The 18,447-nt window shown below is 42.3% G+C and overlaps 1 protein-coding gene across 4 annotated transcripts in view; it reads left to right on the forward strand.

Moving 5' to 3' along the window:
- The window catches only part of foxn3 (forkhead box N3), a 375,567-nt gene extending 358,714 nt beyond the window's left edge, over positions 1-16,853 (forward strand). For all 4 annotated transcript variants that reach the window (XM_086002636.1, XM_086002639.1, XM_086002637.1 and 1 more), the window contains 2 exons: positions 6,319-6,427; positions 15,233-16,853. In XM_086002636.1, coding sequence (XP_085858762.1) covers positions 6,319-6,427; positions 15,233-15,779 — 656 coding nt within the window. In that variant the 3' untranslated portion in view covers positions 15,780-16,853. The remainder of the gene's footprint in view (positions 1-6,318; positions 6,428-15,232) is intronic.
- Positions 16,854-18,447: the final 1,594 nt, after the last annotated feature.

Here is an 18,447-nt window from a genome sequence, read left to right on the forward strand (position 1 = left end):
AATCAATCCTGCCCATGATCAGGGCAAATTTGGAATGCAGAATCTATATCTTGTTTTATATACATTTATTAAGTTGATGCAATGATATCTTTTGCAAACAGAATCTTATTATTTATTATCCTGCATTAGTTTGTACAGAGTGCCTACATATCCTGCACTACTCCTGTATGGAGAAAGCCATTTGAAATCCAGCATTATGTAATTGTGATGCTGTAAATTTGTTTTGACTGTGAACATCTTTTGTCTACCGCCTACATAATAAATGATGTCTGTGTTCAAACCACTTGTGGGCGTTATTGCCTTGTACCCTCGCCGGAAAACAGATTATGGCTAATTTACGTGAAGATGACTGGATTACATGTTGAGAGCATTTACTTTGATATTTTAGAAAAAGAACAGTATGTGCGGAGCATGTATTTTTCTAGTCCATTTTCTTCCCTTTTGCCCGACAACTCTGATTCCTTCCTGGGCTACACTTAGATTTCTGGTAGCTCACCAACAGGCTCTGAAGCAAATTAAAGCACCCCTATTGCCGCTAAGATCGACTAAGTCGCTGGTATGTGTGGTGAGCCAGTCACTGGGTAAACAGGTTGTATGGGAGGAGCCTGTACATTTTATTGTCCAATGCTGATTATTGCACATTTTTTTGTGAAGTCAACTGTAAAATTCATATTGATATGGATTTACAATCATTTTTCAGTTTCGCGGATCATAGTTTTTATTTTCTTGCTCCCAAAAAGCCTGAAATTAGGGAATTGACGCTATTTTTATTGAGAATCTTGGAAGCCTATATTGCAGGTCACCACTGAGATTCAGAAGAGTAGGAGTGGTGAGCTAAGTCTAGACGCTTTGATGAAGAGACAACAAGCTTGGCTTTCAGAAACTAGTGACTTATAGAAGGAAGGATATGGGCAGCAGAGTCTTGGATGATCTGAAGTTTACGGATGGTGGAGGATGAGAGGCCAACTGGAGAATGTTGGAATCGTCGAGTCTGGCGATGACCAAGGCATGGATGAGGATTTCAGCAGCAGGTTATGTTAGAGGTCGGCGGTCATATTGATGGAGAGAATGTGGGATCGGTAGCTCAGCTCAGGGTGGGTTAGGATACTGATGTTTTGAACAGCCTGTTTCAGCCCAGTGTAGTTGCTGGGGAGTACCTGTGTATTTCGAATTCAAATAAGCAACATCTTGATCCAAAACTGAATCAGATAAGCTATGTTTTAGTTTAGTTTAATTTGTTCTTGTATTCAAGTGTCCATCATATAATGTGGGATGGAGTCCCAAGTAGACCAGACTGGATAAGGCTGGCAGGTTCCCTTCCCTGGAGAACATTAGTGAACCAGTTGAGTTTTATGGCAATCTGGCAAATTACCATTTGAAATTCAGTTCCACAACTTGCCATGATGGGATTTGCTCTCATGACCTGTGATGGAGGTGAAGGTGCTCATGTCCTTGGTAGAGATCATGGGACCGAGATGCTGTGGTGCTTTTTGTCGCTAGTATATACTGCAGCCAAGGCACATCGATGGTGAAGTGGGTAGATGTTGAGTTCAGTGGCAAGGGTGCCGATCAAGCAGACAAAAGAGAAAGGTGCCAAGTTTGATTGGTCCATGCTTCGGCAGCTGATCTCCATCAGAGCAGCGATAGGAGCACAAGAATTGACCTCAATGCTCATGGGGTATGGAGGAATATCAGGCCAGGTTCCCACTCCTCCAGCCGGCCGTCGCCGGAAGTGCGCATGTGGACATTGGCTGGGGTGAGGATCATGCTCCACTGTGATGCTATTGAATAGCCCGCTAACGCGCTGACAACGACCACTTACTTTAGGTACCCGAAGGTACCTCAGCAAGGGATCATTGCCTTCAGGAGCAGAGGGGTGAAGAGAAAATTGACGGAGCAAAACAATGAATGTGGTAAACTGGAACAAAAAGCAGTGATATCTACACCATGATCAGACATTCAGTGACAGATGGGCCACGTGTAGATGTGTCACCCAAGGAAGGCAGCAAATATCTTCATATCAACCCACATGGCTTTCATGTGCCACCACAAGACATGCAGAACAGTGCAGACCTGAAGTTGGACTACCCACTTACTATCGTAAGAAAGAAGTTGCATTTATATAAAAACTTTCACGTCCTCGGGACGCTCCAAAGAGCTTCACAGCCACTGAAGAGCTTTTGGCGTGCAGTCGTTGTTGTAATATAGGGAAATAAGAATGCTACAGGGGTACGAGGGTGGAGGAAAGGGGAAGTTTATTAAAAAAAAAGTAATTCCTATTTTGTTTTCGTTGTACATCTGAGGAGTAACGCACAGAAGGTAAACAAATCCAGTTGCACTGTACTAAACCGAGACGTCATCAACAAATATAATTGTGTTTTTAATATATTTGTAGAAGCGCATACTGCCACTTGATGCTGATGTTTGTACGGGTGCTGCAAAGCAAACGAGACGTATATCTTAAACTAGCATTGCTGAAACTGCATTTATTCCGACCTTTTTAAAAATGGGGCGCCGTCGGTTTCCTTTGGCATTTGTTTCTCCTGGCATTGGCTGCTTTTGGAATGATTCTCATAACCTTCTCAACCAGCAGTTTTCCGCAAGGGATTTGTGCGAGCACTGCTCACTTCTCTAGTTTCACAGCTCGGTAGCGGTGCAATCTCCAGAGATTTTAACTGATTTATTGTGTTACATGTTGCAGTCCATCGATTGTGATGCACAAATGGGGTCAGGCAACTGACAGAGTTACTTGGTGGATGCTCTTAGTTTTACATCTGAGCATCATCAGGTAATCAAAATGCAAAACCGCGGGTCAACTGATTTAATATTACAGCGTGACATCTTTATATGAAGTACAGCGTTTTCCAGTCAAAACCCAAGAATTATCGTTGCAATATTTTCATCTTCCAGATTTAAAAAAAGTTAACCAAACCCAGCCAGAAATAAATAATAACTTGTCAAATGTATTTTTTTTTAAGTCATAGAATGACTGATTACTTTGGATGCATATCCGAAAGTCACTGAGCATGTGGTTGACAGTAGCTGAACGTATCTTGGGGGTCACCCAGCTTATTGGAGTGTCAGGTCTTCTCGGGCTGTGGCATCTGGAAGTAAATTGTCATTTACCTAACTAGTAGGTTTTTGCTGAGTTGTGAATGGGAGAAAGGGGGTTTCTCCTTTATCCCCTTTTGAGCGATGTTCTACAAATAAATGCCTACTTATTTAAGAAACTAGTTGCGCTCTTTGCGGTGTGGTGCTATCATTCCATTTGATTATAGCTTTTAAAAGTGCATAGATTGTACCAAGGTAAATGTCACGTAAGCAACTTCTGCAGCAGTTGGTAGAAGATCGCTTGCATTGGTGCCTAACTTGCATCCACGGGTTTGCAGGCATTAAATGCACCTTGCACATTGAAATTCTTGCTGTCAATTAATTGTATTACAAAGCGGGAAATCATATTTTGTTTTATACCTGTGCCAGTTTTTTCACTCACAATTAGCAGCAGAAGGAATTTCAACCTCTGGTTTGTGATAATACATCAATTTTCAATTAAAAAAAAATATATAAATCCTGATAAGTTATCATTAAATCATAATGGTATATAGGATCCTGAGTATTACAATAGGTGACCTTTGTACCTACTACAGCAGCAAGGAATCCCTTATCTTGACCTCTCTTTAGCCCATCTCCAGAGAGCATGTTGTGCTTTACCTCCAGGAGTTCACAACTTCTTCTGTTCTGTGTCCCAACATATTCCTCCTCCAACTTGTTTTAGACATTTGTTCCCATTTTGTTGTAAGTTTTTTTCCCCCCACCTAAAATGTTTGTTTTGTTTTTATCTCCAGGAAAACTGATCGCCCAAAGGAGGTTGTTAGTCAAAGCAGAAAACTGTTGTCTCAGAGGGAGACTAATGGCAAACTGTATTAGAACAATGTTCTTTCACCTCTAGGACGTGGATTAAAAACCAGCCCCTGGGAGGAGAAGGTCTCCTTTCACTAGTACTTGCCAATAACACTAAGTGAAATAGGTATTGTGATCCGTTTCAATCCAATTCCAGTCGATTGGAGTACCAAGTTGGCAATGGATAATTGACACACATTTAGCAATGAGCTTTGGTTAAAGGAAAACTTCACTTGAGGGAGGAGATCGGGCGTAATTAAAAAAAATATATATAGCACACCTTCCAAAAGCCTGTTAGAAAAGATTATTTAACACAGGCTCTGAAAGGAAATACTTACATTTCTGTAGGTGGGAAGGCAGTTGGTAGAGATTTGCAATGTTGGGTCTCTTGTCCTGATCATATCTGCTCAATCGACACATTTGTTATGTTCTCTGGCTCAAGGAGAGCTGGTGTTGGTGCCCAGGGGCAGGAGGAACGTCACTCCAGTGAACTTTCAAACTGCCTTTGAAGGACCAATTCATGTTTAAAAAAACATATATATTTTGCTCTCCCTGGGAAACATTTTTTTTAAATGAAATCTAGACCCTGGAAAAGTGTGTCTGCCAAAGTATCTGAACAAGGCATCTATTTTAAAGAAAAGCTCCCACTGTTTTAGATATCAAGTTATAACGAACATCCTGTTTAAGGTCTGGAAACCCTCTATATTATCAGATGTAGATTTTTTTTTTCCCCTTCCCTGCATAAACTGGTATTAAACCATTGCATGAGAGGGAATTTCTATTCTTACCAATGAATTCATGGTACCACAGAATTACTATGGCCTAGGAGGGTCAAACGACAATGCAGTATTACACTTGTTATAAGCAGGAGAGAACTAATTGTATTTGTACACTCTAACATTCTAGCACCTGTCCAAGGCCAGCCCTACTCTGTCTGATGCGAATAGCGCATGGATTTTGCTTTGGTTGTTGTTGTTTCGTGCGACAGGGAAAAGCTTATAATGGGATGCCGAGTTTGGCTATCCATTCGATGGCCTGAGATGCCAAGCGGAGAAATGAGGTGCCTCCAGCAGCAGATCTCAGTGGGCAGGTTGATGTGATGTGTTCCATGGCCTGGGTCTCATGGCCACAGTCGCACTTCGGGTCGTCCCTCATCTTCCACTTGTGGAACAGGTGGCAGCATTGTCCGTGCCCTGTGCGGATTGGGTTGAACGCTGTCCACTGTCTTTGAGGGAGATTGAAGCCAGGGACCACTGCTGTTGGGTCAGTGATGAGGTGTTGGTTCTCTATGTTGCATGCATCCCACGATTCCGTCCATCTGGATAGTGGGTCAATACCAGCTGCATGAATATTGGCTGCTGTTTCCCAGAATGGACGACACGATTTTAAGCGCTTTCGTGGTAGGTTTTTCACGTCTTCGTGAATGGGAAGGTCGATGTTGCTCATGATTTTTTACATCTCACGGAGCACGGTGACATCGCGGCGAATGTCAGGCGGGGCGATGTGGGACAGCACTGGGAGCCGCTCAGTTGGAGTGGACTTGAGCGTCCCTGACACAGTCCTCATGGTGTCCTTATTTTGTTTTGGTCTGAATATTTATAGATAATGTTGTCCTTGCATAAAAGCCAATGCTAGGTCTGTGAAGTTTTCATGTGTCTGTAGAAAATATCTAGCAATAAAAATGTAGACCATGTCTTTTCAAGTGTCTAGAAAGAACATCCAGGGCTAATACCGTACTAGGTTGAAGTACTGATTGTGGGAGCAATTTGGGGTGATGTACTAAGAAGTATATCGCACATTGAAATGTGTTGTGCTTTTTCTTATTGTGATTTGGTACCAATATGCAATATAATAATGACAGCACTGACCAGGTAGATACTAACAAGGTAGAGAAAGCATGTATGAAAAGCTCTAATACTGTGGCAAAAACTCCAAATAAACTTATTGCACAAATAAGGGGTCAATACTCAATTTCTTTTGAGAATCAGAATTAATGGACACATTATTAACAGTGTATCAAGGTACCTGTATTATGCAAAATAATAACCTGGAAGAGACTCAAACATGAGCATTCTCAAAATATGACAGCTGAAAAACACAATGCTGACAGAGATTTGCACATAATAATGACGTTCAGGTCTACAATCAGATGCAAGCAAAAGTAAAAATATTTGTAATCACTTTTGCTATTGATTCATGCATTATACTTAGACAAAAGACATTCTGGGTATTGTGAATGTTGGAAAGCCACAATATTGAAGCAAACTCCTGTGATATCTTTTACTTGTAACTGGACAAAGTGTTAACCCTATTACCTACATTCATTTTTCCTAGGCATGTCGACTTGAACAGTTTAGAAAAGCTTGGGTTAATGTTACTGTGAATTCCTATGTCACATTGTAGTTCTCTGTTGTCCAGATGCTGCGGGAGTTATGCCAAATGGAGGTCGAGCGTACAGCCGAGGGCCATTCATGGGGATGAAGCCACTGCCAGTTACTAGCATTGGAAGCATGGCTGCTGCAGTAAGGTAAAGAGTTAGCACTCACCACCAATCACATGCAAACGTCAGAATTCGAGTCGCCGGTCTCTTTAACTCACTATTTATTGGTGCTAAAGATGACCACATGACTTTTACTGAAGCTGTAAAACATTCTGGATGTAAATTCTTTAATGTTGTACAATAATAGAAGCTAGAACTTGGAGAAGCACGCTATGGACACCGGGTCCAGTTCAATTTCTCCCAAATTTACAAACCGCTTCATTTTGTGCTGGCAAGTTGTATCCCTCTCAAGCTATCGTGTGGCTGATGTGTGTTGCAAGTCAACCATTTATCTGTGTTTGTGCCTTCAAGCGAGACTCCCAGTGAGTACCTATTCCACATTTAACACCATGTAATGAAATCTCATGAAACTGCTAAAAATTTAAAATTCAATTGCAGCAAAATTGATTTCAATGTTTTCCACTTTGACTCATCTAACTCTCATGCACTTGGCAAAAGGACAGATCTAAAATATTACTTCCCCATCCACTACGTATCCACTGGACAGATGTAAACGGGTGACTATTTCAACTGCTGTAACAATGACTTCGATATTAAGCCCCCCCCGCCCCGGGTTTAAATTTTTTTAAATGGGAACGCGTCCCCAACCCACCACGTACGCGCCTTTCGCCATTTTTATGGCGGTTGCTTTTCATGACATGCGAGTATCTAGCCCTAGAGAGGCGGGACACTTATTAAATGTTAATAACATATTTTACAGTGGTTGTTACTGGACTAGTAATCCAGAGGCCTGGACTAATGATCCAGAGACGTCAGTTCAAATCCCACCATGGGAGCTGGGGAATTTAAATTCAGTTAATTAAATAAATCTGAAATAAAAAAGGCTAGTGTCAGTAATGGTGACCGTGAAACTACCAGATTGTTGTAAAAACCCGTCTGGTTCACTAATGTCCTTTGGGGAAGGAAATCTGCCATCCTTACCTGGTCTGGCCTATATGTGACTCCAGACCCACAGCAATGTGGTTGACTCTTAACGGCCCTCTGAAATGGCCTAGCAAGCCACTCAGTTGTACCAAAAGATCCGCTACAAAGAAGTATCATGAACTGCAGCGCTTCAAGAAGGCAGCTCACCACCACCTTCTTGAAGGCAATTAGAGATAATGAAGCAGTCCATGCCCGCATGCAACAAGACCTGGATGACGTTCAGGATTGGGCTGCTAAGTGGCTGGTAGCATTCGCGCCACAGAAGTGCCAGGCAATGACTATCTCCAACAAGCGAGTGTAGAACCGCCACCCCTTTTACATTCAACGGCATTACCATCGCCGAATCCCCCACCATCAACATCCTGGGGGTCACCATTGACCAGAAACTTAACTGGACCAACCACATAAATACTGTGGCAACAAGAGCAGGTCAGAGGCTAGGTATTCGGCGGCGAATGTCTCACCTCTTGACTCCCCAAAGCCTTTCCACCATCTACAAGGCACAAGTAAGGAGTGTGATGGCATACTCTCCACTTGCCTGGATGAGTGCAGTTCCAACAACACTAAAGAAGTTTGACACTATCCAGGACAAAGCAGCCCGCTTGATTGGCACCCCATCCACCACCTTAAACATTCACTCCCTCCACCACTGGCGCACCGTGGCTGCAGTGTGTACCATCTACAAGATGCACTGCAACAACTCGCCAAGGCTTCTTCGGCAGCACCTCCCAAACCCGCGACCTCTTCCACCTAAAAGGACAAGGGCAGCAGGCGCATGGGAACACCACCACCTCCACGTTCCCCTCCAAGTCACACACCATCCTGACTTAGAAGTATATCGCCATTCCTTCATCATCGCTGGGTCAAAATCCTGGAACTCCCTCCCTAACAGCACTGTGGGAGTACCTTCACCACACTGACTGCAGCGGTTCAGGAAGGTGGCTCACCACCACCTTCTCGAGGGCAATTAGGGATGGGCAATAAATGCTGGCCTTGACGGTGACGCCCACATCCTGTGAATTAATTAAAAAAAAATCTGGCTCCCACAGTACAATTGAGAGCCTGATTTAAACCTAACCCAGGGCTTGGGAAACCCGGCAGCGAAAGGGAGGCGGGAGCTGCCGGCTCAAGAAGATAAGAAAGCTGCAGACTGCAGGAAGATATCAGTGACCTGGTCAGGTGGCCAGAACAGTGGCAAATGGAATTCAATCTGGAGAAGTGTAAGGTAATGCATTTAGGGAGGGCTAACGAGGCAAGGGAATACACAATAAATGATAGTATACTGAGAAGTGTAGAGGAACAGAGGGACCTTGGAGTGCATGTCAATGGATCCCTGAAGGTAGCAGGCCAGGTTGATAAGGTGGTTAAGAAGGCATATGGGATACTTTCCTTTATTAGCTGAGGCATAGAATATTAGAGCTAGGAGTTCATGCTAGAACTATATAAAACACTAGTTAGGCCACAGCTAGAATACTGCGTGCAGTTCTGGTCACCAGGAAAGATGTGATTGCACTAGAGAGGGTACAGAGGAGATTTACGAGGATGTTGCCAGGACTGGAGAATTTTAGCTATGAGGAAAGATTGGATAGGCTGGGGTTGTTTTATTTGGAACAGAGGAGGCTGAGGGGAGACTTAATTTAGGTGTATAAAATTATGAGGGGCCTAGATAGAGTGGATAGGAAGGACCTATTTCCCTTAGCAGAGAGGTCAATAACCAGGGGGCATAGATTTAAAGTAATTGGTCGAAGGATTAGAGAGGAGTTGAGAATTCTTTTCACCCAGAGGGTGGTGGGGGTCTGGAACGCACTGTCTGAAAGGGTGGTAGAGGCAGAAACCCTCATCGTGTTTAAAAAGTACTTGGATATGCACTTGAAGTGCCGTAACCTACAGGGCTACAGACCAAGAGCTGGAAAGTGGGATTAGGCTGGATAGCTCTTTTTCGGCCAGCACAGACACGATGGACCGAATGGCCTCCTTCTTTACCGTAAATTTCTGTGATTTGTATAAGTGACTGTTACAGCACTCCTTGTGGGACAGGAGAAGCAGGAGGGCCCACCCCACCCTGGTCCCCTCAAGGAAGTCTTCAGCCTCCCCTCTGCCTATCATGGTCTCTCACTCCCCCCTCCTGCGATCGCAGACCATCTCCCGGCGATCGCACCCTCCTGCGATGGCTTTTCTCTTCTCTTCGCCCACCACCTTAGCCCTGATCTCACACTCCCTCCCTCCCACGATGGTCTCCCGCTCCCATCCCAAGGCCTTGATCTCTCGCTCCCTCCCAATTATCGGGGACCGTCCCCAAGGGTCCCGGCTGCGGCCTCCTTGGCTGGCTGCCGGACGGGAAGCTGAAAAGAATGATTATAATGGGTAATGGCAGAACCTCCACGTGTTCGGCCTTGGCTAGTTTCCCCATGCGGCCGCGCTCCCCCACACCCTGCCCGTAAATATCGGGTGCAATGACTTTCTTTCATCATTTAGCTGTTATCTTGAAAGCTTAAGCTCAAGTCTTGAGTGCAACCATATTGGTAAATATTTTTGTTTTTCGATAGGGCAGAATAAAGTGAAACTTGCGCTGCCTTTACGTTGGAGTTAGAGTGGTGCGGATGCTGTCAGCTCCTGATGCCCGGGTGTAGTACGGCTGCTGGCAAACTCTGTGAAAACTCGGCATGTTCACTAAGGTTGACTGCCAGGAAGTCCTAGTTTTAAAGATAATGTGTCCTCGTGGCTGCTGGCCATACCGAATGTGGCAAGCTTACTCTGGTGGCCAGAACAGTGGCAAATGGAATTCAATCTGGAGAAGTGTAAGGTCTGGTGTCGCTGCTGGTTGTGCCATAGCTTACACGTGGGGAACTGGTGGCACCATCATCCAAATATATACGCAGCTTTGGAATTTGGAAATTTCCCAGCCTTTATTTTTAAAGTAATTATAAGTGTTACAGCTCTTTAAGGACTGTAATAACATTTTTACACTTAAAACGTTTCCCTGACTACTGTAAATGTAGTTTTGTCCTCAATGTCCTGTATTATTTAGCACTGTTCTCTACATGCATTATATATATGATGGTATATATTTTTTTAAATCCTGCAATTCACAGTGTGACCTCTTACCATTTTAACCCGATTATGTAATGATGCAAACATTGTCATTGCTTGCAAGCTACTGCCTTGCATGGCATTACCCTTTGTATTGATTTAAATGTAATTTACAGTACATGACACAGATATATATGTAAAAATAGCAGAAACGCATTGAGCCAACCGTGCTTGCAGCTCCGAGAATTAAACTCCATGCAAAAATTAAAGATAAATAAACAAGTGATTACTCTAGTCCTCCTATCCTCAGTGTCTTCTCTCTTAGCTTATCAGTAGATAACATCTAGCCTCTGCTTCAGGATGGCTTTTTTTAAAACTCAGTATGGTACATGTTTGCTGAATTATCATAGAATCATAGGCTGATGCAGCGCAGAAGTGCCTGAAAGAGCTGTCCAATTAGTTCCACTTCGCTGCTCTTTCCCCATAGCCCTGTAAAATTTTCCTCTTCAAATATTTATCCAATTCCCTTTTGCTTCCACTGCCCTTTCAGGCAATGCATTCCAGGTCATCATAACTTGCTGCATAAAAAAATTTCACCTCGTCTCTCCTCTGGTTCTTTTGCCAATTATCTTAAATCTGTACCCTCTGGTTACTGACCTTTCTGCCACTGGAAACAGTTTCTCTTTATTTACTCCATCAAAATCCTTCAAGATTTTGAATACCTCTATTAAATCTCCCCTTAACCTTCTCTGCGCTAAGGAGAACAGCCCCAGCTTCTCTAGTCTCTTCACGTAACTGAAGTCCCTCATCCCTGGTACCAATCTAGTAAACCTCCTCTGCACCCTCTCCAAGGCCTTGACATCCTTCCTAAAGTGTGGTGCCCAGAATTGGACACAATACTCCCGCTGCGGCCTAACTCGTGATTTATGAAGGTTTGGCAAAATGTTCTTGCTTTTGTCCTCTATAAAGCCAAGGATCCCGTATGATTTTTTGACAGCCTTCTCAACTTATCCTGCCACCTTCAAAGTTTTGTGTACGTACACCCCCCAGGTCTCTCTCTTCCTGCAATTCTACCAGTGATGTCACTGCTTTAATGTATTTACACTTGTGAAGTGTGTCAACACAATAGTTAAAATATTGTCTCCTTGCAATTAAGAGTCAACATTGGGAGCATAAAACTGACCTTGTGTATTGTAACTCCTTCCAGAGCAATCAGATGGCGAATATCCTCATGCTATTTTCTGCTGGTTTCCAGTTTTTTGCCTTTTTCTGTCTATCATGAGGTCTTTTGAAGTAAATAAATTGTAGTAAGCCTGTAATGTTCTACATACAACTTGAATAAGTTGAGCAGGTGTTAAATATGGAAATATTGAAATCTATTGAGGCTCAGATCATGTAAATTTGAAAATGTGAAAGCCACTAATAAATATGTCGTGCCTTATGTTCTTATTGATGCGTGTTCTGAGTTCAGTGTCGGTGCTATTAAGAATTTGTATTTTACATGTTATTTCCAGAGGGTATTCCGCATTTTCGTTTTATTAGTTTTTTTAAGATTGTATTTGGTTTCTACATGCCAAGATCTACATCATAAATTCACATCAGTTGATGGAATCCAGATGTTCAATGCAACAGGGAATGAGTTATTCAGTTTATAGTTTCTTCTATTGTAGCATGTTTTTCTGTCTTGCCATATGCCCCAGATAAGATGGGGCAGGTCCCTGTTGTCAAGCTGTTGGAAGGTTTGAGATAGCATCCTCTGTTCACTTGCCCCATCTATTTATTTTAAATAATTTGCCTTGCCCCCTGTGGAGAAGTTATCGGTGCTTTTCCCTGGCAGCCCAACCAAGATTGGGAACTCACCACATTGAAGTTAAAGCATACATATATTGGTAGGTTGTGCCTTTCTTTCACTATTGATCACTCAAAGGAAATGCACCTTTTCCGTTCACTCCAAATTTTTGTGCTATTTAAAAAGCCGTAAGCGAAAGAAAAAAGTCTGAGGGGAGGGAAATGTGCCGTTGTTTGTAGTTAAATTTTAATTTAACAAAACCTGAATCACACTTCCTGATTAAATTTCATATGTGCGCTCCCTCCTGCAATTTTTTTAAAACCCCATATAATTTAGCTGTGTACCAGCTCCTTGCTTAGGACACCCCCTCTCAATTTATTACCCTGTTCTGAATAGATGTTTGTTTTAATCAAAATTTCAGCTAAAATAATGCTTTTTATTCAACATACTCCAGCGATTAATTTTTTTTAAAGTATTAGTTATCATGTAAAGGACAATTTTTTAATTTATGGTTATGTAAAATTCAGTTGTGGTTATAGTTTACATTAGCACAGTTCTCTGGATTTAAGTTAATAGGAAGGCTGCAATATATAATTAGTGACATAAACTCCCTACTTAATGGGAATAACCGTACAACATATCTACATGTTTAAAGCTGACGAAAGCATTAATACTTTTGTACCATGACTATAATTTTTCATTTTTTCATTGTGTAATCTCAGCTTGTTATGTTCTCATAGTCTGTTGGGGCGTTTTGCTTTCTTAACCGTGTTATTATAGATGCAGTTGTATTTATATAAATGTGTTCCTAATTCATTTTGCTTATTAATGCATCCAAAATAGATCTGCACTTGCGTGAGAACAAAGCACTGTTGCTGTGCACCATAGGCAGCAAGAGGGTTCGAAGCTTAACATTTTAAATGGTGGTCAGTGTTGGTTGCCCAAGCCAAAATTCCAGTGACTTGGAGCCAAACTCTGCTGGTTGGACAGGTGTAGCTCGTTAGCTCAGATTTGGTCGTAGACAATGAAAACTAAGTTTCACAGTCGCAGATCTCGGTGTGAACTTTGGAGAACATTCAACTCCACAGATGAATGAAGGGCCAAGGTGACTTGAGTATCAAGCTATTTGTGACGCAACACAAATTATGAAAGCAGTTTTAAACTGAAAATCCAAAATTAAATATTAGCTAAATTGAGGTTTTGGCAGACCAATTTTATTTACATTAGAGGCATAAATAGAAGTTAGTCACTGAAATATCCAATAAAGAATTCAGGAGAAACTTATTTACCCAGAATGTGGAACTTCCTACCACATGGGGTAGTTGAGGCGAATAGTATAGATGCCTTTAAGGGGAAGCTTAAGTACATGAGCGGGAAAGGAATAGAAGGTTATGCTGATAGGGTTAGATGAAGTGTGGGAGGAGGCTCGTGTGGAGCATAAACACCGGCATAGGGCTGAATGGCCTCTTTCTGTGCTGTAAGTTCTATATACAGGCACACCCCTAAACACAAGACTAAAATGTTATGGACTATCTGAAAGAGTGCTTATCTAGCTTCTCCTTAAAGGCATCTATGCTATTCCCCTCAACTTCTCCATGTGGTAGCAAATTCCATATTCTCACCACACCGAGTAAAGAAGTTTCTCCTGAATTCCCTATTGGATTTATTAGTGACTATCTTATATTTATGGCCCTTAGTTTTGGACTCCCCACAGTGAAAACATTTTCTCTACATCTACCCTATCAAACCCTTCATCATTTTAAAGACCTCTATTAGGTCATCCCTCAGCCTTCTCTTTTCCAGAGAAAAGAGCCTCCAGCTGCTCAGTCTTTCCTGATAGGGATAACCTCTCAGTTCTGGTATCATCCTTAAATCTTTTTTGTACCATTTCCAGTGCCTCTCCATCCTTTTTATAATATGGAGAGCAGAACTGTTTACTGTAATTGCCCAATATCTAAGTATACAAAACCATATTTTTGAAGGTGGACTGAGAAAACACGGTACGATGAGGCCAGAACGAAACATTAAACTGTTTATTTCTGAGGCAGCAAGTGAACAGAGCAACAATTATGAATAGATTCGCTTAATTCAGTTATTGTTTTTTTACATAATAACATTGAATAATGAACACTAATTAATGACTTGCTGCGCTTCCCCACATCAGCAGGTCGTCTTGCTTGACTTAAACGACCTCGAACTAGCTGCCTGCGTTCTAACCTCTTTCTGAGTCTGGCAGATGCCTACCTGTGCAGTTTTCTGTTTTTAAAAGCCTGCAGTGTGCACTTCTGTCCCTATTTTTATCTTAAAAGCAAAAATATGCTAGAATTCTGAAATATAAACAGAAAATGCGGGGAAACACTCAGCAGGTCAGGCAGCATCTGTGGAGCGAGAACCCAGAGTTAATGTTTCAGGTCGATGACCTTTCCTCAGAACTGGAAGATGTTGGAGATGACCAGCTTTTAAAGCAAGCATAGAGCCAGGGAAAAGGGGGTGGGGGGGTGGGAGTGGGGGGCAGGAAAAGAACAAAAGGGACAGGTCTGTGATGGGCTAATTTTATCTCCCTTTGTCCACAGCCAGAGAGATGGGGCCCATGCAAGGCAAGCCCTGCAGAGCACCTGGGACCAGAGACTTCTCCACGCAATGGGCATGCCGTGTTTATTGATTACTGAGATAGGCTAACAAATTGGCAGTTGCCTTTGGGGAGGCAACTTCAATGCCAAGCTCATTAGCATATTAACCATCTTTCGTTTCGGTGCTTTTTTAAAAAAAAACTTGCGTGAATACACTTTGCTTCAAAACTCAGCCCTTAAATAGAACTTTTCCGTGAAGGAAGAAACAGATCAGAAATCCTGAAACCTGACCGTTTCCTACACACAGGTTCCAAAAGCACTGCCCTCCAGAGAAATGTCGGCTAGCATTCCTATATAGGCGTTAATTTCCATATTGCACTTTGCCACAGGGCGCCATTGTTGAATAGAGTGCTGCATGGCCATTTAATGAATTGACCTGTAATTTCTTTGCCCCTTCAGGAATGGAATTGCAAACTGTCGGATGCGGAATGACAGCGAACAGTCTTGTGGCTCCCCGGTCGTCAGCAGCGACCCTAAAGAGGATCACAACTACAGCGTGGCAAAATCTGCCAATCACAGGAGTACGTCCCCCACCAGCGACACGACGTCCTCTTCCTCTGCCGACGACCATTACGAGTTTGCCACGAAGGGCAGCCACGACGGGAGTGAGGTCAGCGAGGGCAGTTACCACAGCCACGAGAGCTACAGCGAGACGGAAGACGAGGAGAAAAAAAACAAAAAGGAAACCAAGGATTCCTTAGCTGACAGTGGGTACTTATCTCAGCACACGAAGCGGCAACACCTGACAAAAGCAAAAAAAAACGCAACTGAGACTCTGCCGCTTAAAAAGAGGCGCACGGAGAAGCCGCCGGAAAGCGACGATGAGGAAATGAAAGAGGCGGCAGGTTCGCTCCTGCACTTGGCAGGGATTCGCTCCTGTTTGGATAACATCACAAACCGCACTTCGAAAGGGCAGAAAGAGCAGCAACATTCAGCAAAAAATTAAAGACAGTAATGCACAGCCTCTTTAAGAATTGTTGGCAGAAATTTATTTTCTTTCAGCACGTCAGGTGAATTATAATGATTTGTGGCAATATCAGCAATCACTTTGTTTTCCTATTTTAAGCCCCCTTGAGTTTTTTTATATATAAAAAAAAAGAATTTTTGTTTAAGGAGATTGAAGCCATAGCAGAACTTTTACTGACACTCAGCTAATTTGCAAAAGCTTTTCATTGACTGACAACAGAAGCCAAAATCACTGCACCTTTTCTTTCTCTCTCTCTCTCTCTCTCCCCTCTCTGTTCATTATTTCAACCTGATTATACAGGTGCACGCAGGACTCGTTACACTGACACGTATGGAGTTTGCATTTCGATTCCCGTGATGTTCTAATGTGAAAGGATGGGTCGGTGATGAACTGTTCAGATCTGGCCATACTGAACAACAGCCAGCCTGAATAGCACTATATGGCCTAGAGCCATCTCGTGGCATCTGGACAAATGGAAGAAAAATAACGTGCCACTGGAGACTGTGATGGATTCATTGGAGGCAACTGCACTTAAGTACCAGAGCTCTGGGTCTTTGACAGTATAGAAGACGACCCCCATTATTATTGGGCAACACAAAACAAACAGAGGAAAATGGTCTATTTAAAGTAAGAAAAAAGTCCTGCCGTTGGCCAATTCCACAAATTTCTGTCTTCTTAAACCACACACAGACACACACACACACACACACACACACACACACACACACACACACACACACGTTCAAAGCCATATGCCTGATGGATGGCACTGCGTGCAAAGAGAAAGAAAACACACCGCCTTCGAAACTGCCTGAGTGACGTGAAAGCAATCAAGTCTTGCAAAAGAAATTCATAATCAAGCGATAACAAGATAGCGATACTAATCCATTCTGGCGGATCAAAAATGCTTGATCTGGCCGTGATGAGGAAGACGACAAAACTAAAAAAAAAAAGAGAAAAAAAGCTCTCAAGCCTGCCATTAGTATTATTCTGAAACAGAATTGCTGAACAGTGATATCAGTGAGCTCATCCACTGCCCTGGAACTGGAGTAAGCAGTTTCTCTCTCAGTCAGGATACGTGTATAATAAAAGACGATTGATTTTGGAATATAACCGACGTAGCCAGCAGGATTATCCGATCCCTGTTGCATGGGTTCTTTGAACAAAAACTTTGTTTTTTATTCAAAGACAAAAAAAGAGTTCATGTAAGGTAAATAATGTATTTAGCATGAGCATGAATTATTTTCATATAAATATAGAAAATAGAGAAAAGGCGATGCCTCTAATTTTTAAGCCCTTAGGCCTAGATTTTTTTTTGAAGCAGGTGATGAGGTTTAACCTTTTTTTCAGGGAAAAAAAAACTGACTGTTGGGGAACTTACTCTGCAATATGAAGACTTCACATTTCTGATAGGGCTTGGATGGTTGAATATACTGCCTTGTCTGCACATTCGGGCCCCGCTACAGGCTTATAAGAAATGAAGAACAGTGACAGGTAACACACAACGCAGTCCCCCAGTATAGAGTGGGGAGGGCGGGCGGGAGGGGGGGGGGTGGGTGGGTGGGGGGGAAATAAGTCTCTGTTCTCACCTAGTCCGTAGTGAGTGTGCATGATTTATCTAGTCTCCTCAAATTTATCTGCTAAATATTGGGATAGAGTGATGTATTGAATATCAATATCATATATTGGCAATACATCATAAAACGGCACCTAGCAGTGCTGCTCATTATAACGATCAGAAGAAAAGTCAGCCACCACCTTTTTGTTTGCTTTTCCAATCCTGTTTCGTCAGTTTAAAAAAAAAGACTTTGGTGAAAAGGCGGGGCCCATACGAGCAACTGATTAAACCCACATTATTTTGGCAATTGTTGGATTCCTAATTTTTATTTAATTGAAACTTTGTGTGTCGGAGATCAAAAAAGAAACATGCGTACAGCCAGCATGCTCAGCAAATGACACCGGTTGTTGAACAACACGTTACATCTTTCTGTAATATTGCCTCGAAAATTGGGTAGCCTGGCATTCTCTCACATGGCCCTACCTTGGTAGAAATAAAAGGTGTTCGTTCACACTCACTGCTCGACATTTTCCTTCTGAACACTGTTAACCAAATCCAGTTATTTAATTATTTTTTTTTGGCCTATGTATGCCAAAGTTTAAAATTGCAGACAGATACTGATTATACCCTAACATGCCGGGTTTAATATTTAAAAAAAAAATTCAGTCAGAATTCGATATTGTTAGTCGTCTGTATGTAGGCATACAGAGGAGAACAGTGGCAGCTGGTTTTTGCAAAACTATTGTCCTCTTGGGCTACATTCGTATAAGGTAGTGAGTACTCTGTGACCAGGGTGTCGAGTAAAAATAGCTATTATGGTTTTGATTTTTTTAAATTGGCTCATTAACATGGCAAAGGGGATACTGCCCTTTTTAACTGGGTAAATTACTACAATGATGGATTATTTGTGCAAATATGTGATCTTACTCTGAAGGCTTTAGAATTCATGTGCATTAATATTCCATGACAGGCAGAAATCTGCAATGTTGAGGCGGTGAAAGACTTGAAATTAGGAAATAAAGTGATAGGTTTTAACCTCCATAGCGATATGTTGAAATTATACACTCGTGACCAAAACCAGCCAAGCAA

The sequence above is a fragment of the Somniosus microcephalus genome, chromosome 12 (assembly GCF_052327205.1).
Source record: "Somniosus microcephalus isolate GS21.2 chromosome 12, FLI_Smic_1.0, whole genome shotgun sequence".
NCBI classification, from domain to species: Eukaryota; Metazoa; Chordata; class Chondrichthyes; order Squaliformes; family Somniosidae; genus Somniosus; species Somniosus microcephalus.